Source organism: Ceratotherium simum, chromosome 34 (genome assembly GCF_057802395.1).
Source record: "Ceratotherium simum simum isolate JZ-2026a chromosome 34, ASM5780239v1, whole genome shotgun sequence".
In the NCBI taxonomy this organism is placed as follows: domain Eukaryota; kingdom Metazoa; phylum Chordata; class Mammalia; order Perissodactyla; family Rhinocerotidae; genus Ceratotherium; species Ceratotherium simum.
In genome coordinates, this window is record NC_141933.1 from 5,673,075 (window position 1) to 5,698,030 (window position 24,956).

Consider the following 24,956-nt stretch of genomic DNA (forward strand, 5'->3'; position numbering starts at 1 on the left):
GCACTCCGCTTTGGCGGCCCGGGGTTTCGTGGGTTTGGATCCCGGGTGTGGACCTACACACCACTCATCAAGCCATGCTGTGGCAGGTGTCCCACATATAAAGTAGAGGAAGATGGGCACGGATGTTAGCCCGGGGCCAATCTTCCTCAGCAAAAAGAGGAGGATTGGCAACAGATGTTAGCTCAGGGCTAATCTTCCTCACAAAAAAAAAAAAAAAAAGGAAAGAACCCGAGAATGTTTCTCTGTTAAAGGGAAGTTGCCAATAGAGGGCGGGAAGGTGGGACATACAGGAGGAGAGTAGCTGATCAGCAGGATAAGGTCCTCAAGGAGACAGCGGAGAATAGAAGCCCCATCCCAGGTGAGGAGATCATCTTTTACAGGAGAGAACACCTCTTCCAACTTGACAGGAAAGGATGGATGTCGATTCAGGCCCGTTTGCAGGTGGAGAGGGAGTTGAGAGAGTTCCTATTACTTCTTCTTGAAGAGAGGGGCAACCTTCTGCTGAAAGTGAACAAGAGGGGGTTTGAAGAGGGTAGAAGAGGATGGGAGCGAGCATCTACTGGGAAAGCATATGGGATTTCTCGCAGCACTGTTGAGGCAGGAGACCATGATTCATCCTCAGCACCTGGGGGTGGGCACGAAAAAGGGGAGCAGCTGCGTTCATCCAGGGGTATGGTGTTGCCAGGTAGGGTGTGCTGGAAAAACAAGGAAGTCGAAGATATTATATTGGCAAGAGAGTGACTGACTTGCTGGGTCACAGAATCCAAGCTGGAGGAGGAAGGAAGCGAGGGCAGAGCAAAGGGCGAGAAAGCAGAGAGGGGAAGGGGCCACAGGAGTGGATGAGGCCCAAGAGCAGGTGCAGCGGAAGTAACGAGGTGGAAGAGCTGCAAGGGCAGTACAAGGGGGGGGCCTGCAGGAATAATCTCGAGATGCAGCCTCTCCACACGAAGGATGACCGGATCCTGAGTGCGGCCTTGGGGTGGGAGGCTGAAGTGAAGAAGCCATGAGGGTCACTGGGACTGGGAGGAGGAAAGCCAGAGGAGCACAAAGGTTGGAGTTCACCTTGGTGATCTCAAAGGAGGAGTGGGGGGAGGCAGTGTTCTGACGCCGTGGGAGGTGGGATCGGGAGTTTGCTGGAAGGCAGCGCCCAGGAGCTGTGGAGGGCGGCATAGTCTCCCTGAAGCTGCAGAAGAGAAGCACCTCTGTGTGTATTTTCAAGGCGTGAAAAAGTTTTCCCTAGGGCTTCTCCCAGGCTGCCTTTCTGGAAACACTAAGCGGAAACTCTATAAACCAGCTTTTAGGAAAATCAGACATCTCCTAAACGAGTGAAATCCACGGAAGACAAAATCTTGCGGATAGGAGTGTGCGTGTTTGGGGGGGTGGTGTTAAGCGTGGTCCGTGAAACCTAAGTGCTACAGGGAAACCCAAGTTAAATCAGAAATGTAAAGGGGAGAAACATGCAGCCTTTCCCACTGGGGTCCTGGTCAGGGTTCACTGTGACACACCTTGTTATAATCGGGACAGTGAGTGAGGTTTAGTGTTTAGAGTCAGTCAAATGTACCTGGGCATTCCGATCCATGTGGCTGGAAATAAACAGATGACTGCGTGGAACACAGATGACATGATGACACCATAGGGTTTATGGTGGTTGTGACAATCTTAAGGACAGAAAGCAGGCTTCCTTTATTTTCCAAGCACACTCTGGTTCCAACCAGGGACTCTCGTTGCTTTTTGGGTCCTCTATACAGACAGCCGATCAACGTCATTCTTGGAAAAATTATTGGGATCCGCAAGACTATAACTGGTTTATTTGTTTCTTTGTTTTTTTTTCTCTAGGTAAAATAGTATCAAATCATATACCTTCTTCTCAACGAACTATTTTTCCATTCTGTTGTCAGTCCTTCTAAGTGGCATAACTTGAATTTCTAACAACAGCCTAATAAGGAATGTATGGGTCCACAGGTTTATGCCTCAGCAATTACATGTTATACTATTCTAAAATATGTATTGGGATCAATTTGTCTTTTGTTGTTGCCGTTAAAGAATATTTTTCCTTAAAAAAAGCTTCTTTAATGGGAAATTTTTTCTACTATAAAAATAATACTTTTTAGAAATTTTGAGAAATACAAAAAGTCATGATAGTTTCTTTGCTGTTTTTGACCATTTAGTGTTACAGATGAATGTTAGAATTAGTATTTTCTCAAGTTCCAAAATACAAAATGAGTTTTTGATTAAAATTGCATTAAACTTGTGAATTAATTTGGGAAAATTTACATCTTTACGAGATTTCATTTTCCCATCCAGGAACATGATATATGTCTTCATTTATTCAAGTTTATTTTTAAGTCCTCCGTACAAAGAAAATTTTAAAACTTGACTAACCTGAATGTTTCTCACTCATATATCCCTAGGTATTTTATAATTTTGTGATCAGAGTAACTGACACTGAAAATTTCTTAGCTGGTTATTGTTGGTATACAAAAAAATCTACTGACATACTTATTTCGTATCCACACAGATTATTAACTTGTTCTAATAACTCTTAATTGATTTTAATTTGACCCTCTTAGACATTCTAGGTAATTAATCATATCTTATGTAAATAATGAAAGCTTGTCTTAAAAAATACATGCTATTTATTGTTCTTGTCTCATTCCTTTGACTAGAACGATGTTCACTAAGAGCTTGAGAACAGGTATCTCGTTTTTGATCTTTCTAGGAACACTTCTAGGTTTTTTTAACCACTGAGTATGATGTAGGATAATAGTTTGAAATAATTATTCTTTATTATATTGAGTAAATATTCATCTATTCCTAGTTTACTAGGAGTTTTTATCAAACCGTGTTAGCCCTTTTTCACTAAATTTGTAATAGACATTCCTACCATTTCCTCTCCATCCATGTCATATATAATGAATATCTGCTTGCAATAACCACCCAGAATTCCTCATCAAGATTTTTTAATAATGACCACTTCAAAATTTTGGTAATCAGGATACACAAGATATGTTGTTTGCATAAGCAGAAGATAAACATTTAAAACCATTTTTTTTAACAACAGTTTCTGACAGGAGTCCCTGCTCAGTCTCAAAGTCCCTCCACCCTCCATTCTCCATTTCTTGGACTCTGAGCCATTTTCCTTGGGTTCCTGCAATACGAACACCTCCAGCAGCAGCACCGCCCCTGTCTGTGAAGGCCGCAGTGGGCTCTGCAGCTGCAGCAGAAAGAGGTGCTGGGTGACAGCCCCTCCTTAGGCTTGCTCAGGGCTGCAAGCCTGAGGTATCTGTATTTGCTCCCTACGGGCCCCGAGATTTGCCATCAGACCTTTCTCTGCTCTGTTACTCTTCACAGAGCCGGACAAGGTGGCCCTATGGGGCCAACCCAAGGCTGATGGTGAGCCAAGGCACACTGGTTGAACTCTAGTGTTACCTGCAAATTTGATAAGCATATTCTTCATCCTTTCCCCCAGGACACCCAATAAAGCTATCAGCTCTTCAGTTATTGGGTGGAGTGATCTATGTTCATGAGGCAAGGATTTGTTAGTTGTGTCATTCACGTCTTTAATAATCTTACTGGCTTTTTTTTCTTGGGGGGGGTTGTCTGCTTGTTCTATACATTACTAAAAGAAACATATTAAAGTCTCTCCCTATGTTGAGGAGTTTTCTATTTCTGTCTCTGCCAATTTTGCTTTACGTATTTTGAGGTCTTGTTATTGGGTGTATTCCAATTTAGAATATTTAGAACTGTACATCTTCCTAGTGTGTTGAATTTTGATTCATTATGAGGTGAGTCTTTTTAGCCCTAGTAAACTTTTTTTTAAAAATCAACTTTATTGGGGTATAATTTACATACAACAAAATGTATCTGTTTTAAGTGTGCAGTTACGTTTATTCACACACACACATTGAGGTAACTACCATCACAATCCTGTTTTGACTTTTTTTACAGCAATGTTTGTTTTTTTAGTTACATTTATCAAGGCATAACTTACATTTAGTAAAATTCACATTTCCACAAGTTGTGACAATGTATACAGTCGAGTAACCATCACCACAATTGAGATATAGAATATTTCTATCACCCCAAAAAGTTCCCTCACGTCCCTTTTAGTCAATCTAGGGTTGCCAGATTTAGCAAGTTTAGCTGGGAAATCTGTATTTTATCTGGGAACCCTCCGCCAATCCATCTTCCCTCATCTCCATCCCCTGGTGACCACTGGTTTTGGTCTCTATTCTTTTGTCTTTTCATGGATGTCATATAAACAGAATCATAGTGTAGGTTGTCTCTTATGTCTGGTTACTTTCCCTGAGCATAATGCTTTTAAGATTCTTCAGTGTTGGTGAATGTTTCAGTAATCTCTGCTTTTTTATGGCTGAGTAGTAGTCCATTGTATAGATGTACCACAACTTGTGTGTCCATTCACACATTGATTGTCATTTGGGTGTTTCCAGCTTTTGGCAATTATGAATAAAGTTGCTATAGACATTTTCATACAGGTCTTTGTGTGGACATGTGTTTTCATTTCCCTTGGGGAAGTCCTAGGGGACTGCCAAACTGTTTTCCAAAGTGGCTATACCATCTTGCATTCCTACCTGCAATTTATGAGTTCAAGTTGCTCTGAATCCTTGCAGATACTTGGTATTTTCATTTTGGGCCTGGAAGGGGGACAAGGGGCCCCCAAGGTGCTGGTATTGCTCTGTTTCTTATCTGAATGCTGATTATACAAGGGGGTCCAGTTGGTGAAAATTCTTCAAGCTATAAACGTATATGTACACTTTTCTGTATGTATAATAATCCTCAATAAAAAGTTTTCAAAACCACATAAAATACCTTTGAATAATTCCACTAAATTAACTTAAAATGTGTTGAAATTAAAAACATCCTTTTTAAAAAATTGAAATAAAAAAACTCAGTGTAAATCCATAGCAGCCTGGTCTCATAATCTTTAAGATTTTTTTCCCCCAGCTATCCATAGTAAACATTGAAAGGCAAATTAATATTTCTAAACATTATAAGTGACAGGTCAGGAGGACCAATCCAGTGATGCATATATAATTATATTCCTATCCTCACCAATTATCCATTTTTATTCTGAAAATTCCATAATTTTAATGTCCTTAATTTTGTGTTCAGAGCATAAAAATGAAACTTCAATTACTAAATAATGACAATAAACAGTAGAGCATGAAGGGACGTATTGACCTCGTTGTTTCCCTAGGAGTAATGGTTCAGTATTCACTGAGTCAGTGTTCATGGAGACTTTATTAAACATAACCACTGTGAGTAATGAGAATCGACTGTATGGCGAAACTGAGGGACAGAGTCCAGTCTCTTGCTCACTGTCACTCGGCTAAAGAGTGGAAGCGCCAGGATTTGAAGCCAGGCAGCGCTCCTCGAGAGCCCTAACTTTCACGTCTCGCATGGACTTACACTCAAACAACATTGTAATTCAACAACGAAGAGGACCAGGCTCCGAGTTTGTTATTAGCTATTTCTGTATAGAAAGCCCCTGAGATCATCTGTGCCCTGAGATAAAAGCTTGAGGATTTAAGTGTATCTTGCTCTTTCCTGCATTCATCAACCGCCATCAGAAGCAGCTCGCCCACACTGCTTTACGCTTCATAATACTCTACAGAAGCAGCTATGTGGTTCCCAGAGGTGCACTCGATGGACACTAGGTTCCAGGTGACCCCAATCCACTGAAAGGTGCCAGATTGCCCCAGGAGAGAATGAATTTCCCCCTATTCTTGACCATGTCAGTAAGATATTTCCGTTGTTGTCTGAAACCTATTTTCTCGTAACTTCCTAGACTGGGGGTTTGCAAACATTTTCTGTAAAGGACCAGGTAGTAAATATTTCAGGTTTTTTGAGCCATACAGTCTCTGCTGCAACTACTTAACTCTGCTCTTGTCATGCAAAAGCAGCCAGACAATACATAACGAAGAGGTGGATCTATATTCCAATAAAACTTTATTTACAAAAGCAGACAAAGGGCCGGCAGACCCCTGCTCCAGACCATGAGCTCCTTATGGAGGGCCGTGCCTTATCTTTGTAATTTCAGCCCTACCAGTAAAATCTGTCTCAATTTTGCCAAAGAGGGAATGGAAACACAGAATCACAGACACTGATTTTTGAGGAAGGCAAGCCCTGAAGTGCACCTGGCTGTGAACTGCACTTGTGAAGTGAACACAGATACTGCACCTCTCATGTTAGACATGAGCTAGTGGGGAAAATTAAAGCCAACACAAAGCAAACAGATCTTGTCCTCACAAAGCCTCCCGACTGGCCTGGGTCTCAGCAAACCCATGTGATTGCAGGATAGTTCTACACCACTTGAAACTCTGAGCTGGAACCGGGTGGTGACAGCTCTCAAAAGCGTTTCAGATGCTCCCAGAGCTCACGGCTGGCAAGTTTGCGCACCCTCAGTTTTCTGTGAATGGTTTAGTTTCGTAGCCCAGGACCCCCGGACAGGTTTTAACCTGTCTGAAAATAAAGCCTTTTGATTTATTCCTATGAGACCGTCCTTCACAGACAGGCTTCGGTTTGGACTTGTAGGGACCTGAGAGGGTCCCTAGACGGTCAAAATCCCATAGATTGGGATTTTGTCACAGAACTAGTACCTTGCAAAGCCTATTTCTAATTAAGGTCAAGTCCCATAGACTTTCCTCTACACTCCATTTTGCCCCATTGTTAGCCCACATCTAACAGTTACAAAACATTTTGTGAGTCTTGTTTCCGCGTCTGTAAAATGGGGACGAAGAATTAAAATTGCAGAATTAAGTTAATGAACCTACAGGAAGATCACTGAACCAAGCACAGGGCTTGCCACGCTGTAGGCGCTCAAACCCCTTTAGCTGCCATCCCTGCTATTCCTTACTCCTAGGACCCCCAGCGCCCGCCCCCAGGGGCTGGATCAAGTCCGAGGGAGGACGGCAGGAATGTGGCAGGGGTCACCCCCTCGGGGTCGGACCCCTAGGCGCCGTCGGGGTATGGCTGAGCTCAACCGGCCCCAGCCCGACGCCCCGGGTCGCGGCGGGCGGCGGAGCCCAGGAATTTCCACTTCCGCCAGAGGCCAGTCTGAAATAGCCGCTTCCGGCCGCGAGCTGGCTGGAGCCCGGGCCGCCCCGCGGTGGGCGGGGCCTGGGAGAGGCCACGCCCCCAGCTTCCGGCTCGCATCTGGCTGCTCCAGGCACCGCCGCGCCGCTCCTGGCTCCAGTCGAGCCCGCCCCGCTCTGCTAGGCCCCGCCCTCCCATGACGTCACTTCCGGGGCGGTCCGGGCGGGGCCCGAGCTGGGGTGGCTGACCGCAGCAGTCCTGGCCGGGGGCCGTGCTGCTCCACTGCCGGCCACGTCCCCACGCCGGACCGCGGGCGCTTCCCCGCCGTCCGAGGGCCGCCGGGCCGCCGCAGGCCTGCCGCGCCCGGGTAAGGGACCCGCGCTGCCGTCCGGGGAGCTGCTGTCACGGCTGCCTGAACCGGCTTGGGGCTGAGAGAGGGAGGAATGGGGCGGGAGGAAGGTGAATGGGGGCAAGAGGGGCAGCGGAGGTGAATGGGGGCAGGAGGAGAGTGAATGGTGGAGGAGACGCAGAGGAGGGCGAGTCGGAGCAGGAGGGGCAGAGAAAGGTGAACGAGGGCAGAGGAGGCAGAGGAGGTGAATGGGGGCCCGAGAGGCTGAGGAGGGCGAATGGGGACAGGAGAGGCAGGGGCTGTGAACGGAGGCACGGAGTGCAAGAAGACGAGGATTGGAGGTGAAGAAGGAATGGAAGGAGTCAGTTGGACACCGAGACTCGACTCGGAAGGAGCCTGGATGGGGGCTGGAGAAAAAGGAGGAAGGCAGAAGGGGATCCCAATCCAGACAAGAAGAGGCCCGCATTGTTCCAGTTTGGGAGTGGAGGATGGGAAGGTTGGGACACTCCCAAATGAGTGAGGAACTACAAGGTCTCCCAGGGAGGCCAGAACCAGACTGGGCCCCAGGAAGTGTTGCCCTCAAAGAAAGAGTTGGCCCTTCTGGTGACCCAGGCCTTCTCCAGGCCCTCTCTTCCTAGGAGGGGACTGTGCATTTTCATCCACTGCCTGCCTCCTCCCTGTGAGTCTGGATGGCTGCTTAGAGTGTGCAATTAATTGTTAGGCTGATAAGAGGAATCAGCATCCACATGGTTTGCCATAAGACATACATCGTCCTTAGAAGTCTGCCTATAACAACATGCAGTTATTTTTTTCCTTCCTGGAGGAAGCATCTCTAAAATTTCAATAAAATCGGTAAGGAAAGTATTTAATATAGGAATTTGCTGCTTATATGCTGGACTTGCCTAAAGGACAAAGGAATGTCAAATTTACCCACATTGCCAGCAAAAACTATGACCTTGATCAGCATTTAGCTGTGATACCAAAACTTCCTGAAACCTGCAAGCAAACAATGTAATTAAGACGATACCCAGTGCTCCAGGTTCCCATCTGTCACAGAGACCCATCCTTTGGACCACAGGACAATGTCTGTATACACAAAACCGCAAGCCTGTGTTCCTTGCGTTCTGCTACCAAAGTTCAGCCGGGCAACGTGTCAAGATATGGTATCTGTGGTTTGCCCTGTATCTGCTTCTGCAATTCTTACTCCTTGGTGTGTATAGCTTCTCCGGATTGGAGCAGGGGCCCTGGCCACGTTGCTGTGGATAAATAAGTATTACTAGCGTGACAGAATGTGGGGGTAACCCTGGTAGTCTCTTACCAACCCTGAGGATTACTTGTATTGGATCTGAGGAACCTGTCTAAGCCAGAAAAAGGAATTAAGCAATTAATTTGGAGTCTGATTTCGTGTAACTTACACGAAATCAGTGTAAGTGTTATATGCAGCACCCTGCATATACCAAAGAGGTCTATAGATGAGTTAAAAATCAACGCAAGGTGGGGAACACAAGAAGAAGGGAGATGGGGGTTGTTAGGAGGCATCACAAGGTCACGGAACAGAAGAGGGTCAGGAAGATGGCACCCAGGGCCACAGTCTGGGGATGCCTTTTTAATGGAAGTGTCGCCTGGCTCAAGGGAGTGCTGCCACTTCCATGCAGAACTTGTGGGGGGCTGACCCCCGCAAAAGGGGAACTCCCAGCACCAGCCTAACCTCGTGCCTCCATCTGCCCTGGTCTCCCCCTTAATACTAACAATTCTTTCTTTCTTGTTCCCCTCCTGCCCCGGGGGTCTCTCCGTTCCATCTGTTATGGTCTGAGACTTTGATCTACCCAGTCTCCCTGCACCAGAAAATAATGTGAATAACTGGCCAGGCCCTCATTTAAGGCTCCCTGAAGCCTTTGCAGGGGAAAATATTATTTTAAATCTTGTTGATGGTTTGTCCATTGGGAGTCAACTTATAAAGATTAGTGCAGATCCCCACATGTGAATCTTGACATTTAGAATATGCTGTTGGAAAGTGGAGGCAGGACCATACCAGAGAGATGAAGTCACGGCACAACGAGGGCCTGTTCTTGACTCTACACGGCAGCCAGTGCCTGTTTCTGTGGGAGTGATCACCAGCCCCGCTGGCTGGGGGTTTATAAACAGTGATGGTAACCAGCAGAAGTTTCCTGAGAAATGTATGGGGTTTCCTGAGATAGCCTTATAGAGATGCTCCATGTATGCATTCGTCTTTGCATTTGTAACTGTGGGTGTGATTGCACACACGCATGTATGTGACTGCATGTGTACACATAGGGCAGTGTGCGTGCATGTGTGTGCCTGTGCATGTATGCGTCTGTATGTCTGTGTGTGTACATGTGGGCATTTGTGTTAGGGAGTGGGCCCGTGGTGCTCCTCACACCTGCCAGTATCTGCCACTGTAGGAGGGGATGAACTGTCTCTTTATTGTCCTCCTGAGTTACGTTACATATTCGTCAGTGAGAGAATCGTTTGTGCTGGTTAATATCTTTGCATTACAACTGTACTACTGGATTCCTTTAAAGCTTTGGTTGACTCCTAGAAAAATGCATTTCCTGATATGTAAATCATAAAGTTTCTCTAAATTATTAAAATCTATACATGAAACTGTATCAAGTGGGATTCCTCTGTGCCTTTCTGCCTGGTAGGTCAAAGTACTTGAAGAAAATCGGACGTTTTCTTTCATTGCAGTCTTTCAGAAGTGTTTTCCAAGAGTGATACATGCTTGTAAAAAAAAAAAAGACATAAAGTAGAAAATGAAAATCACCGGTAATTCCATTCCTCAGGGGCAACCGTTATTAACGTTCTGGTATAAATCTTTCCAGACCCCTTGACGCGTGTTAATTTAAACAAAAATAGGATACTGTTTGTGACCTGCTTTTTTCACTTAATGATACATGCTGGGCATCTTCCCTTGTCAATAAATAGAAATTTGTATATTTTTTTACAGTTGCCATAGTATTTTATATATGAATGGGACCATATTTTATATAACCATTCCAATTCTTCACTATTATAAATAATGCCACGATGAACATTTTTGTAGATCTCTCTCTTTGGACTTCTGTCCAATTGCCTCCTTAGAAGAAATTCCAGCACTGGAAAGTGCTACATCAGAAGTTTGGACATTGAAGGTTTTAATACATATTGTCATTTTCCCAGTATAACGATGTACTGAATGCTGCTATTTCAGTGCTTCCGTCCTCATGGGAGGTTTTCCCCTTGCTTCTCCTAAGGGGTGTTTACTCTTTCAAACCCTAGATGTTACCAGAGTGGAGCATCTGCCTGCGTCCCACGTGTGCCACAGAGCATGCCATGGCCTGGGAGTGTTCCACGAAACTGCTATCACCTGCAAAGCCAGACCTCACCCAGCGAGCACACGGTGCCAAGCCCGCAGCTCTCCAAGGAGGAAGATGGCCCAGCCTGGGGGCACGCCCTGAGCAGCTGCCTCTGGTGAGTGTCTTCGGCCTGCCCCTGCAGGCGGGGCTGCCTGGTTGATGACAGGACAGTGAGCCCAGAGAGGGCCCTGAGGGGGCTTTGTAGGCTCAAGGAGGGTCAAGGAAAAGGGGAAGACAACAAAGCCCGGAGGGCCCGGTCTATGGCCCTTCACCATCAGAGGTTGTGCCTTCTGAGGTAGTGCAGGAGGATGGTCCACTGGTGGGAGGGGATGGGGACCATGTGGTCCTCTGTGGTCCTCTTCTGTTTCTGTGGCAAATGCCAGTCACCACAAGAGGTTCTCTCTGGCCTTGTGTTGTAATACGGTAATACTTGTGGGAGCCCCTCTTGCTGCACAGGCGGAGGGGGCTGCATCTCCCTGATGCGGGGGGTGGAGGCGACACCTCATGGCAGAAGGGGCCCGGGGAGGAGACCAACCAGCAGCTATCCTCGGACCAGGAATGAAATGGTCCTGTCTGTTCCAGGGTGGGGAACTGGAAGGGAAGGAGGGAATCCATTCAGCCGGTTGAACCAGTTCCTCCCTGCCTCCACCCACTCTTAAGTGCGCCGAAGTGCTAGAGCAGGGCGTGGCAAACTCAGCCTGTGGGCCAAGTCCCACCTGCTGCCTGTTTTTGTCGATAAAGGTTTATTGGGACACAGCCACGCCCATCGTTTCCATCTGGTCCATGGCTGCTTGGGCACTACAGCAGCAGACTTGAGTAGCTGAGGCAGAGACCACGTGGCCCACAAAGTACAGTATTTGCTTTACATCTAGCTATTTACAGAAAAAGCTTGCCGACCTCGCTCTAGAGATTTGTAGCAAGGGGGCAGCGGGAGGCCCTAAGGCCTTGGGGGCATTCAAGAAGCCCCTGGCACATCATCCCACACCAGCAGACCCCAGATCTGGGCTCAGACATGGGGAGCATGTTGGGCTCAGGGGTGGTGGCATTTTAAGTGCATTCAGTAGACGTGACTGACTGAAGAGAAAGCCGTTGGAATACAGTCCTTTACCCAGAGCCCAGCTGCGTTCTTCAGCTGATGGGGGGTGGGCGATCTTTGTGCCTGACAGCTTCCAGTTTCAATTCTTGCCTCTCATGATACTGGTCTGTTTCTTCTCTCCCCACCCCACCCCCGCTTGTTCCTGTGAGAACAAAGAATGCCTTTTGCATTCTAGAAAACAGATGCGAATCCACGGTTTGTAGGGCTGAGTAAGTTTTCTAAACCTGTAAGACACCAGGACCCCTTACGGGCCATTTTGGGGGGAGAGTGCGGCATGAAGCTAGACTAACGTTAGTGACTCTCGGAAAGGGGTTAGAAGCATCAGGGAATAGCCAGCCTTCCAGAAGTGTTTCTGCTCCAAGGGGTTTTTCCAGTCATGAGGCCACTTTAACAGGAGGCAGCAAGCTACCATGTGGCCACCCCCTAAACATACCTTTATGCTGCGTTTGTGTAGCTCCCAGCAGGGTTGGAAGTGCCTCTTGGGGTGGGCTGATGACCAAGCCGGGCACTGGGTTGGGAACTGCAAGTATTTCATGGGCCCAGTGGGGGCGGGAGCATGAGGGAGAGGCCGGCGGGGATTGGATTTTGAAGGCTGCCTCGGCCATGTTAAGGAGCTTTGGGGTTATCCTCGGATTGTAAGGGGTTTAAGCAGTGGAGGCAGTCAGCTTTGCATTTACGAGGATCTTTCTGGCAGCTGTGGGGTGGGAGGTGGATCAGGGCCAGGATGGGGATGCTCGGTGATCTGTTTGTGACTCTTCGGGCTGATGGAGGACAGTGAGCCTGCCCCGATCACCAGGAGCAGCCTGGTTCCAGGGCCGTGGAGCATCCATGCCGGGGTGAGGAGTTGATCAGGACATTTTCATTCAGGGTGACTCGAGGGCTCCCTTCCATGACGTTCTATGGAACGTAAGAACTTCACGGTAAGGGCTAGGGGAAAGACTTTAAGGCCCAGGCTGTCTTCAGGCAGGACTGATTTTGGAGGCAGCCTCAGGAGCCCCATTGTCATCGCCTGCCCTCAGACTCCCAGCATGCCTGTGTTCTGCTTGCTCTGAGCCCCAGTTGAGTGTTTAGTCGTGGGACTAATCATGACTGCGTGAGGCCGGGCCGTTGTCCAGAGAAGGCCTGGGCCTTGCAGGCAGCCACGTGGGACTCAGGGGGTTGGACAGGGCTGGGGACAGGATCAAGGAGCACTCAGGACCAGCAGGCCATGAAGTGATGGGACGCATGAGGCCAGCTGGCCCCTCAGCTCCCCATTGCACCCCTGCAGCAAGGGACCCCAGCCTGCCAGCACGCGGGAGGGACCTGGGCTGAGTGTGGGGAGACCTCCGTGCACTCAGGAAGCTGGCTCTGGCCGAGCCAAGTCCTCATCCCGGTGAGACTCGGCTGTGGTGGCCTCTCTGGAAGTTTCTATAGTCACACTGTTGCCCTTGCAGACAGCTGAGCTTCTGCGACCAGGTCCCCTCAGCCTGCCTGCTGTCTCTCGCAGGGGCAGTCTCTCACAGTGACACTCCCTCATGGAGTCCCTCTGCCTCCTTGAGCCTTGTCCCCTCCTGCCTCCTTGCTGGGCTCTTCTGATGCCCGCCCCCTCGTCTACCCCTCCCACTAGAGCACCTTCCTGCACTGGTCACACCCCTGTCTCAGGCCTGCAGGGGCTCACATCCTCACCCCTCAAATCCAAACTGCTCTATGGTGGCCCCTCTCTCTCTAGTCTAATTCCAGGTCTCACCATACCATCGCTTGGCCTCTGGCCCTGCTGTTCTCATCTGCTGCTCTCTCCCATCCTTTCTCTACCGGGTGGATCCCATCCATCTTTCAGATCGTGGCCCAGGTGTCACTTTCCCAGGTAACCTTCCCTGGAACCGCCCCCCCCAGTTGAATTCAGTGCCTCCTCTGGGCCCCTACAGTACCCTGACCTCCACCACCCGCATTTGGGGCCTCTACACAGAGGACTAGCCTCCAACTTGCCCGTCAAGGCCTGCCCAGCGCCATCTCCTCCCTGCTTCCCAGCATTGAGTCACTCCTCTGCTCTATGCCTGTGCCAGCTTGCAGTGACTTCTTTTCTATGTCTCCCACTGGATGGTGGACTCCTTGGAGGAGGGAGTTGTGTGGCTTTCATCCTGTTGTCCTAATTGCACTGCCTGGCACATGAGCAGGCACTCAGGAAATATTGGATGAATGGGTCGTGGGTGGATAGGTGGATGGATGATGGATGATAGATGAATGATGGCTGGATGATGGATGATGGATGGATGGATCGGTGGATGGATGGGTGATGGATGGATGATGGCTAGTTCACTGAATGATGGATGGGTGGGTGGATGGATGAATGGGTGGATAAATGGATGGCTAGATGATGGCTAGCTGGCTAGATGGATGGGTGAATGGATAATAGATGGATGGATGGGTGATGCCTGGATGGACCATGGCTGGCTGGCTGGCTGGCTCAGTGACATCTCCCACGTGAAAGGTGTGGTCAGCTGTCACAGGGTGCACAGTAGTGCACTGAGCCTGATTTGTGTCCTGCAGACCATGGGAGATGTTGAGGAGAAAGACTTGGCTGACCTTGGGGATTGGAAGGCCTATGAATGAGGCCAAGTCTTGGCCCCCTCTCTACTGCTCGTTCAAACTCTGGACTCTGGGGTGGGATAGTGAGCACTTGCAGAGGTTGAGACACAGTGAAATTGGGTCAAGAAGTGCTTTAAACTCATCAAATGCAGGCTCTTGGCAGATCACGAGACTGCTGTGGCTGAGATGCGTTGTGCTCTTCCTGGGTGCCAGGCCCTGGTCGAGCACCTGGCTTGGTGTGTACCCGGGACCCTGCCAGAGGCCCTCACAGCAGGTGCAGTGCCGTGCCCTGTGCCCTGTGCCCCGTGCCCCAGGCAAGGCTGTGTATTACTGACCAGACGCCTTCTTTTCTGACCACAGATCCCTTGGCCAAGCAGCAGGGAATCGTGAGCCTGTGAGCGGCTGGCCGGGAGCCTGGGGGACCACCCAGCCTTGCTCCCGGCTCACCCACAAGATGTGGACGGCCCTTGTGCTCATTTGGATTTCCTCCTGGTCCTTATCTGAAAGCCAAGTGACATCCCAGGATCCAAGTAAGTGAGAAAGCTGTGTGACTGCTGGACAGGCTGAGGGGTGTCTGCAAGTCCAAGCCAGCGACTCTGGAGCCCTAGAGCGCCCCAGCAGCTGGGCCGGGAAGGGTTGTCAGGCCGAGCTTCTCAGGGCCAGCGTTGGTAGGGAGCCCCCAACAGGACCAGGCCTCTGAGCCCTGAGAGGGTCACTTGGTGGGCCCTGCAAAATTTTATTTCTTCTGTAAACCTGATCTTCATTGCGGAGTGCATCCATTCATACATCAGATATTTAATTGCGCTCCTACTCTGCGCCAGGCACTGTTCATCTCCAGGAATTCCTGCTGCGGATCCTTTTGTAAAGCCGAGAATCCTTTTTATGGTGTGAATACCTGGGCAACGATTTATCTGCTTTGTAAACCCGGGTGTGCGTTTGATGGGTTTTTTTTTTTTAATGGTGAAGCACACCTGTAATGTGAGACTTTCACTCTGCTGTTTGGGGAATTGGATCAAAGAGTGAAACTCTTAAGCCTTTGATGGGCTTGGGGTTCAGAGAGGGCAAAGGAGTTTGTAAATCAAAGTGCCAAGTGCAGTGGCAGATGTGTGCAGCGAGCAGCTGAGAGGGAAACGTGTTCACACGTCACCTCCTTCCTTCGCACTGGGCTGAGAAGAAGGCAGGACAGAGCCCCGGCCAGCCCCACGGGCCAGAAATTCAAACGATTGCTGAGTAATCCATCTGCACAGGGTTGAAAGTGATTGTATCTTTCTCTCCCTTTTCTGACTTGAAGGGTACTCCGTCCTCAACACGACGTTGGATAAATCAGTCAAGACAAGTACATTCAAGGAAACAGTTACAGGAGTCTTTAATAAAACATCCGAAAGAATGACCGTGGTGACACCTTCCCCTGTCACATTGACCAGAGGGACTTTGGTAGCCAACCGCACCTCTCCTGCAGATACAGCAGAGAGAACAAACAGGACAGATATGGGCACTCCGGCGACTACAGAAGGTGCCCCTGACCGAGTAGCCTCCGGGGTGCCCACCCCACCCAGCATGGCGTCTGCAGGGCCAGCCCCGTCCTCCTCTGCTGCGCTCAGCACACCCCATGAGCAGGCGCCCAGCGGCAGCACGGTGCCAAGAGCAAACACTCTGATGACACTGGCCACGAGCGTGCAGACTGCTACTGGGAAAACAGCAGGGGCACACGGCGTGCTGGGCACACACAGTCTTCCCGAGCCCACATCCCACACCTTCACAGCCAGCCCTGTGCCCCCCACGAGTCCCCACGCCCCTAATGTGCCCACACAAGGCCCCACTGTCCCAGCGTCGACGGCCCAGCCTGTGGCTGACACAGCAAACAGGCCCACACCCACCTTCTCGAACACAACCGCAGAGCCCACTCCCACCTCCGTGGCTTCTGTGTCCACGACGGCGGTGACCACTACCAAGCCACAAGGGGAGGAGCCGGCTGCCAGCACAGTGCCAGCAGCTGTACCTCACACCAGCCCAAGCCCTGAGGTGGAGCCCACGTCCTCCACGACACAGCCAAGCCCTGCTCTGTCTACCCAGGGGCCCACGGGGCCAGGCACGCCCCAGACACCGGCGCAGGTCGAGCCTGAAGCCACACCTGGTACTGCTGCCGGGCAAACGCCTGGGAGCTCAGGGGACTCGAAGATGCCAGCCACAGACTCATGCCAGCCCAGCACCCAAGGCCAGTACCTGGTGGTCTCCACCGAGCCCCTCACCCTGTCCTTGGTGAACAAAAGCCTCCTGCTGGCGGTGCTGTTGCTCGGGGTGACCCTTTTCATCACAGTCTTGGTCCTGTTTGCCCTGCAAGCCTACGAGAGCTACAAGAAGAAGGACTATACACAGGTGGACTATTTGATCAATGGGATGTATGCAGACTCAGAAATGTGAGGGGGCGGTGGCCCGCGGGCTCCACCAGGGCCCTTGGAGGGCTGGGCCCATCCGTCCTCCCATTCTGCCTCTAAGACCAAACCAAGTGCTTCCGAATTCTTTGGTGCAATTTAGGAGATAGGCCAGATGCTGAAACATTTAATTGCTGTCATATTAACTCCATGAGCACTAAAGAGTTGCTGCTTCTTTCATATTTATTTTTGTAAACGATCACATTGATGGAGCAGGCAGTGATTCTGCCTCGGGGTGGGGCGGGCGGCCCGGCGTGGATCCTGACCAGAATTAAAGCAATGACCGCTTTCCGTTCAGACCGTGTCTCCCCATTTGTGTAGGCTGCGTCCTGCCCACCATCGCACCCAGGGAGCCTTTTCGAGGTGTGTATGATGGAGTTTGTTTTCGTAAACATTTAATCCAACACGAGACCCTGGAGGTCCGCTGTGTCTGGGCCGCTTTCTTGGGCTTCGCTCTTATGCCCAGCCCTGCCACCACTCGGTGGAAAAGCTTCAGCCTGTGAGGATATCTGGCCCATGTGGAGATGGAACCCCTCCTCTGACCCTCCTTTTTCTGGACTGTTAGGGGGTGAGCCTCTTGGAGCCCCATTCAGGCGTGAAAGAGCTGAATCCAACATGTAAACCACATATGAGCACGCGGTGTAGCCAGGTCAGCCTGGACCTGCTCAGACCAAACTCTGGGTGACCCTGCACGGCTCATGCTGTGCACTCACCTCATGGAAACCCAACAAGGTCATGCAGTGGGATGGTCACTGCTAGCCCCTTGCCCCAAGTCACCCTGGGGAACACCAGGCCCGAGTGAGCCCATGGCCCTCTCTCCCTAGCAGAACGATTGCCCTGGGTTCCAGGCCCCATGTCATGAACAGCCCTCAGAGCCGACTCTATGTGCCTGTCACATGCCAGCCGCTGTGCTGTGGTTAATGCATGTAACTCATTCAGCCCCCAACCCCAGGAGATCAGTGCTGCAATCCCCATTTTAAAGGCAGGGCCACTGAGGCACAGAATGGAGGTAACTTACCCACTGAGGGCCAGCGTTAGGGTTCAACCGGCTCTTTCTTTCACTACTTTGCCCAGGTGAGCTTGGCCTTCTGGCCTCTCTCTGCCCATCTTCCCAAGGCTGGGAGAGCTGCTGGGCAAACACGTCAAGCTGTGTTCCCAGGCCAGGTCTGCAGCTGCTAGCTGTGTGACCTGGAGCAAGTGTGGAATGTTCTGGAGCTCAGCTTCTTCATCCATAAAATGGGGAGACACAGAGTAACGTCATAGACCTGCAGCGTGGTGCCTGGCCTGAATCGGGGAGGGGAGTCGACTCTTGCTTCTGACTGCTCTGAACTCTGAGGAAGAGGCCTTTTTTTCTGGAGTCTGGTTTCCTCATCGCTGAGATCTCCCTGAGCCAGGCCTGGGTGCCCAGCTTCTCTTCAATTCTGCCTCCTGCAGAAAGGATTTCATATGGTCGATAATAAAACACAAAAATAGTGAACTCCCGAACCGTTTGAAATAACGTGAGAGCTGAGGAAGGAGAAACATACAGAGCACAGAGAGGGGGTCAGAGCTTCCGCATGGCCCTCACCCGGCTTCTGGCTCTTTCTCACTGGCTGGAGCCCAGCGGCCCCCTTTCCCCCCTCAAGCCTCTGCCCATCTCAGCCATGCTGTCTGTCCCCACAGCTGGGCTCCAACCAGCCTGAGTCCTTGCGTCTCTCCCTTCCAGAGAGACGCCGTCACACACCTGAGCCCATCTGCACGAGTGATCACAGGAGCTCGCCCTGGCCGTGGCTGGGAGGGCGTCAACCTCACTGTCCTGAGCTCCGGGTCGGCTTGCAGCATTGTCCTCCAGTCTGAGAAGCCACCTGCTGCCTGGGACAGGCAGCTCTGCACAGCAGGGTAGAGAATCCGGGGCCTTAAGACAAGGCCCTTTCCTCTGCCACCGTCACCTTGGTGGCCTGGGCCAGGCCCAGCCTGCGAAGGGCAGGCCCCACACCCTGGCCGGTTGAGTCTCACCCAAGAGAGCCAGACCTCAGAGGGTGTTGTGCACACTGGGTGCCTTGTTCCTTTCCGGGGAGGTAGGACAAGGGGCAGCCCCCACGGCTGGCTTTCATCCTCAGCTTGTGACCAGAAGCTCCTTCCTGACACCCCTATATCCAAGGAATGGGGCTGTGGGATGTCCCAGGGCTTGCCTGTCCCCTGCCCCAGCGAGGGACTCGAAGTCCTCTCATCCCCTCCAGCCCTCCCTCCCTGGGGGTCCTCTTCGCCACCATCCGCTGTCGTTTTGGCTCTCCTCGTGGGCCACGAGTTTGTAACATCCAAGGATAAGCTCAGCATCGGCCCGGGGTTGTGTTTGGCTCTGAGGGTTGTTCCTAAGACTAATGGCATTGCTGCTAACCTGAGCCAGAAACCGGTGGTTCACCCTGGAGTCCAGTGGACTGTCCTGAACATTCCTGTTAGTGGGCCACCCCCCTATCTGGGGCCCACCACCCACTGCCAGTTCTGACCCAGGTATCCCCCACTCTACAGCCAGGGACCCCTCAAAACACAAACCTGACCCCACCTTTCCCTGCCAATAGCCCTTCCCGGGGGAAATGCCCAGCCACTCCGCCCAGCTTTCCAGGTCGGGGCCAACCCTTCCAGTGGGTCCTGGCTGAGTGGAGCATGAGGGAAAGAGCCGGGCTCAAGAAAGCTCACAGGAGATGGAGAGCAAGGATAGCCCCCCCATGCAGGCCTGTCCAAATCTAGAGGGGCCGCACATCTGAACCCTGGCCTGTGCCCCTGCCGTGGAGCCCTCCAGACTGCAGTGAGCCAGGCAGCCCTTCCCAGAGGGCAGGAAAGTCCCACTCAGCATCAGTTCGTTAGGCGTTTATTGAGTGTTCATTGTTTGCCAGCCGACTGGGGATTCAGAGATGAACTGCCTGCCCCTGCCCCCCCAGGAGCTCATGGCCTGGTGGGTGAGACGTGAGGAGCGTGATGAAGAAGGTATGAGGTGGGCACGCAGGAGGCACCTGCCCCGCCTGGGGAGCTCAGGGAGGGCTGCCTGGCAGACGGGACTTGGAACCTCTCTCTCCCGGGCGTTTTGCTCCAGCGGCAGTGGCTGTGGCAGGTTCAGTGCGCAGAGCAACACTGGCACACGGGAGGAGCGGGGTCCCTATTCAGTGGATGGGAGTCTGAATGGAAGGTGCCAGAAGGCCCAGGTGGAATTGACAGTCAGATTTGTGTTTTGGCCCCTGAGGAAACTGAGGCACAGGAAGACCAAGTCGCTTGCCCAAGGTCACCCTCCAAGCAAGTGGCAGGACAGGATTCCCTCCAGGTCTGTCTGTCTGTCTGCAAATGTTGGCCGTGGAACAGGAGCCCTGGCAGCCGGGGCCACACGGAACACCAGGCTTGAGCCCTCTCGTCGTCTCCTCCTGGGCAGCCCGGCATCCTCAGGCCAGAGAAGTCCAAGGGCTCCCCCTGGTGGTCGAGCCTCCCTCCAGCCTCCCTCTCTCACCCTGGGTGCTGGTTCTGGCCAGAGACACTGGGTCCTGCCCTCCACACTGCCGTGCCCCCAACCTCTAACTTTCCCCAGGGGAATCCCTCCAGCCCAGCTCCCCTGGTGCCGGGAAGCCTTCCTGGTTCCCCCACACTGGAAGAACTCTCGCCCGTTTGGTGCTCCTAGACCAGTGGTCTCTTGTACTGTGGAACATTCTGGGTGGAATTATGTCCTTTGCGCGTGTAACTGTCTCCTCACCAGAGGGAAGCCACAAGTTCAAGGAGAGTGCAGTAAAGTCACATACAGGCCCCTGGGCTTCTGTCCAGAACCGACAAGCCATGTCCACACTCAGCCACAATTTTTATATCTACAACTTTGTTTAAAAACAAGGAGACCCAGCAGAGGAACTGATAATAGCTAATATTTTTTGAGCACTTACTATGTACCAGGCTCGAGCGCCTTAGAGCTATCACCTTATTTAATTATCTCAGACTACATCCTCGGCTCCCCCACCCCTACCCACAACTCGTCCTCCGCAGAGCAACCGGACGGTATTTTAAAAACATAATCTAGCTCATGACACTCCCCTACCTAGATCCTTCCAATGGCTTCTCCCTGCGATTAGGAAGAAAATAGCAACATGTGGACTGAGAACGGAAGTGGCCAGTGGAAGGCATTCATGAACAGTCAGGGAAATGGGGGATCCAGGCAGAGGGACGAGCGAATGCAGAGCCCCAGGACAGAGAGAAGCCTGGCGAGTGTGGGCAGCAGAAGGGCGGGGGGTGGGGGGGGGGCGGTGGAATGGAAGAGACAGGTCGGGTCTCTGTGTTAATGTCCGGCAATTTCCATAATCAAAAGTCAAAAGAGAAAGAGAAAGGAAGGGAGGGGTGGAATTTGATTTAAGTCTCCTAAGTAAATGATGCTTCTGGTTGCGACATGGAGGGCGGGTTGGGGGCAGCGCACAGGGACCCAGCTGGAGGCTGCTCTGTTGTCCCGGGGAGCGATGATGTGGCTTGGACTGGGGTGTGTTCGCACAGATGGAGAGAAGCTGATGAACTTGGGGACATGTTCTGGAAGCTGAGTCAACAGGACTTCCACTCTTTCTTTGCACACACCCCACAAGCACGGAGCAGAAGCCAGGACGATCCCTACGTTTTTGGCTTGAGGGACTGGGATGGAGGTGGTGTCATTTCCTGGGGGGAGGGGAAGAGTGAACCCTTATTTTCCGTGCTTACACATTAACTCATTTAATCCTTCTACAACCCTTTGAGATAGTACTCTCATTATCATCATCACCTCCAGCTCACGGAGGGGAAAATGAGGCCTCAAGGATTAGTGACGCTGCCCAGTGTCACACAGCTGGTGGGGGGCAGAGCCGGGATTCACGCCCAGGGACTCTACCCCAGCTTCCACACTCTTACCACTAGGTTCCGCTGCCTCCTGATGGGAGGATGTGGGAGGATTGGCGGGTAGGTGGGCAGGAAATCAAGAGTTTTATGGATGGGTTAAGGCTGTGCTATCTGCTGGATGTCAGGAGGACATGGGATACGAGTCTGAAGTTCAGGAAGGTCCCCCTGGGAGAGAGAAATCGGGAGCCATTTGGCATAGACATGGTGTTTGAAGCCAGGAGGCCAGATGATATGGTCTGAGAAGAGAGGGGAGGAGAACCAAGGAGACCAGCCTGGCGCGGGTGCAGCCAGCGCTCAGAGTCTGAGCAGAGGAGGGGAGAGAAAGCGTGTCTTCTTCCACCAGGAGACTGTGGCCCCCTGGAATCCGAGAGAAGAGGATGTTTTGAGAAGGAGGAAGTGGATAACTGTTTCAGATACTGCCCAGGGCCGGGTAAGAAAGGGACAAAGGAGTGGCCACTTATTTAGGCAAGACGGACATGCTAGGTGGCCTTGATGAGGGTGGCCTCAGCCAAGTCCAGAGGGGGAGGGCCGAGGAAGGCAGGCCTGTGAGCAAGTGGGCAGTGACCACAGACACCAATTCTGAGAGGTTTTGCATGGGACGGTGGGTAGGGACGGTGCAGTGGGTGGAGGTGGACAGGGGACCAAGAGGATTTTTTGAAAATAGAGATCCTCGAGCATATTTATTTGTCGAGGAGAATGGGCCAGTAGAGAGGGAGAAACTGTTGATGAAGGGGAGGAAGAGGAGGAGTGCAGGAGCAAAGTCCTTAAGAAGGGAAGGGGTTCAGCCCTGAACAGTGCTTCACCGCCTCCCCACATGGTGGGAACTACTATTATGCCCCTTTCCAGGTGGGGAAGCTGAGGGCGCGGGGGGCGGGGGGGAGGTTAGGTGACTTGCCTGAGGCCACACATAGGTAAGGGCTGAGCCAGGCCATAAGCCCAGTTCATCTGGCTCCAACACCCACGCTCCCAACGCCGATTGACATAAAGCACCGGCTCTGTTCAGTCAGTGCTGCCACGGCCGTGTGGGCCAGTCTGGCGTTCTCAGTGAATAAGCTCACCGTGCCCCATGAGCAGGCACGCGGGAGGCTTGGTTCCACTTCGCTGACTGCAGGGTTACCCAGTGTGACAGGGCGCTGCGCGAGGGAAGCAGGCACAAGGATGTGCAGGTGAGCAGAGAGAAACCACAAAGGGGGCTCGGAAGGGGTAGGCCCAATGCATGAGGTCCGAGGGCCCTGTAAATGGAAATGTATGAAAGAGGAAGACCCCACCCCCGCCTCTGGCCTTTCTCCTGAATCTTTGGGAGACCCCCAGCTCAGCATTTCTGAGCGCCCCAGAGGACAATTCCACTTTATTCCATAAGCCATGAGCGGCTCTTTGTCTCAGGCAACCTTTGACTGCAAGGAACGGAAACCTCGGGCCTTCCCAGAGAGACGGGGATTTGTCACAAAGATGCAGGAGCCAGGACTCTTGGGAGGTGGGCTGTCCACTCCTCTCACTTCCTCTTCTCTCTGCACGTCTCTGTGCTCCTCTCTGCAGAGCCGCTGTCTTTACAAGACTTAGGGTCTGCTTGCTCCGGGGGGCTCTGGCTCGTAATGTTGGCACCAACAGTGGCCCATTTAAGCTGCAATGTTCAACTTCCAGGGTCCCCTGTGGTCCAATCCACTGTGGCCAGGAGGCTGTCCCTAGTGGGCTGTGGCTGCAGCCCAGCTGTTAAAAAAGGAGTGTGGACAGAGAAGAAAAGATGCCCATGTCTTGGTGGGTCTCTGTTCCATCTACCAGGCCCTGGGCTGAGCTCTGGGGCACGAAGATGCGAAGGATGTGCTTCCTGCCCTCGCTAGTGGGGAATTCAGATGGTGGACAGCCACAAGCAATCAAAGGTTACAGGAGGGGTGGCTGCCCCCAGGGCCTGCTTCTGAGCACAACTCAGTGCAGGCACTTTACAGGGCTATTGACGGTGGTATTAAGACTACAGATGCAATTACACGACTCGGTTTCTGCCCTAGAGAAGCACACAGGAGGCGTGTATTAGGACGTTGTTGGCAGCATTATTTGAAATGGCGAAAATTGCACATGATCTAAGTAGTCTTCAATAGTAGCCCAAAGTGTGAACAGCAGTTAAAAAGAATGAGCTAGAGCTATCTGTAACAGAATCAGTAGTTTTCCAAGACATATTATTGAGCAAAAAAAGAAAAAGAAAGTTACTGATTGTACAGTATAATACTGCTTGTATTATGGAGCTACCTTTGCTTGTAACTATATCACAAATTTAGTAGTTTAAAATGATACAATTTATTATCACACTTTCTGCGAGTCAGGAATATGGGCATGGCTTAGCTGGGTCTTCTGCTTCAGGGTCTCACAGAGCTTTAACCAAGGTGTTGGCTGGGGCTGCGTCCTCATCTGAGGCTCATGTGGGGAAGGCTCTGCTGCCAAGCTCACGTGGTTGTTGGCACATTTGGTTCTTTGCCGGCTGGAGGCCTCCATCACCTCCTTGCCATATGGTTCATTCCATAGGCGGTTCACAACATGGCAGACTGTTTCTTCAAAGCCAGCAAGGGAGAGAGTCTCCAAGCAGGATAGACATTAAAATGTTTCATTTTATTGTGATAAAATTTCCCATTTTAACCATTGAAAAGTGTACAAGTTCAGTGGCATCAAGTACATTCACAATGTTATGAAACTATCACCACTATCCATTTCCAGAACTTTTTCAACATCCCAAACAGAAACTCTGTACTCATTAAGCAATCACTGTCTACTCCCCCTCCCCCAGCCCCTGGCAACCTCTAGTCGAGTTTCTGTCTTTATGAATTTGCCTATTCTAGATGTAGTGGAATCATGTAAGTGGAACCACACAACATTTGTCCTTTCATTTCTGATTTTAGTAATTTGAGTCTTCTTTCTTTTTTCTCTTAGTCTATCTAGCTAAAGGTTTGTCAATTTTGTCGATCTTTTCAAAGAACCAACTTTTGGTTTCACGGATTTTCTCTATTGTTTTTCTATTCTCTATTTTGTTTATCTCCATTCTAATCTTTATTTTCCTTCCTTCTGTTAGATTTGGGTTTAGTTTGCTCTTCTTTTTCTAGTTCTTTAGTGTATTCTGTTAGGTTATTGATTTAAGATCTTTCTTCTTTTTTAATATAGGCATTTATAGCTGTAAATTTCCCTCCCAGCACTGCTTTCTCTGCATCCCATAAGTCTTGGAATGCTGTGTTTCATTTTAATTCATCTCAAGG

General features: G+C 51.0%; 1 protein-coding gene across 2 annotated transcripts; it reads left to right on the plus strand.

The window, feature by feature from the left end:
- Window positions 1–7,289: 7,289 nt before the first annotated feature.
- Window positions 7,290–17,153, plus strand: C34H11orf24 (chromosome 34 C11orf24 homolog). Of its 2 annotated transcripts, none has more exons than XM_004437834.3 (4): window positions 7,290–7,423; window positions 10,685–10,876; window positions 14,783–14,952; window positions 15,714–17,153. In XM_004437834.3, the coding sequence occupies exons 3-4, from the start codon at window positions 14,877–14,879 to the stop codon at window positions 16,841–16,843; spliced, it is 1,206 nt and encodes a 401-aa protein (XP_004437891.2). In that variant the 5' UTR covers window positions 7,290–7,423; window positions 10,685–10,876; window positions 14,783–14,876; the 3' UTR covers window positions 16,844–17,153. The 2 variants fall into 2 exon arrangements, with proteins under 2 accessions (XP_004437891.2, XP_087278654.1); XM_087422528.1 differs by lacking the exon at window positions 7,290–7,423 and adding an exon at window positions 7,678–8,257.
- Window positions 17,154–24,956: the final 7,803 nt, after the last annotated feature.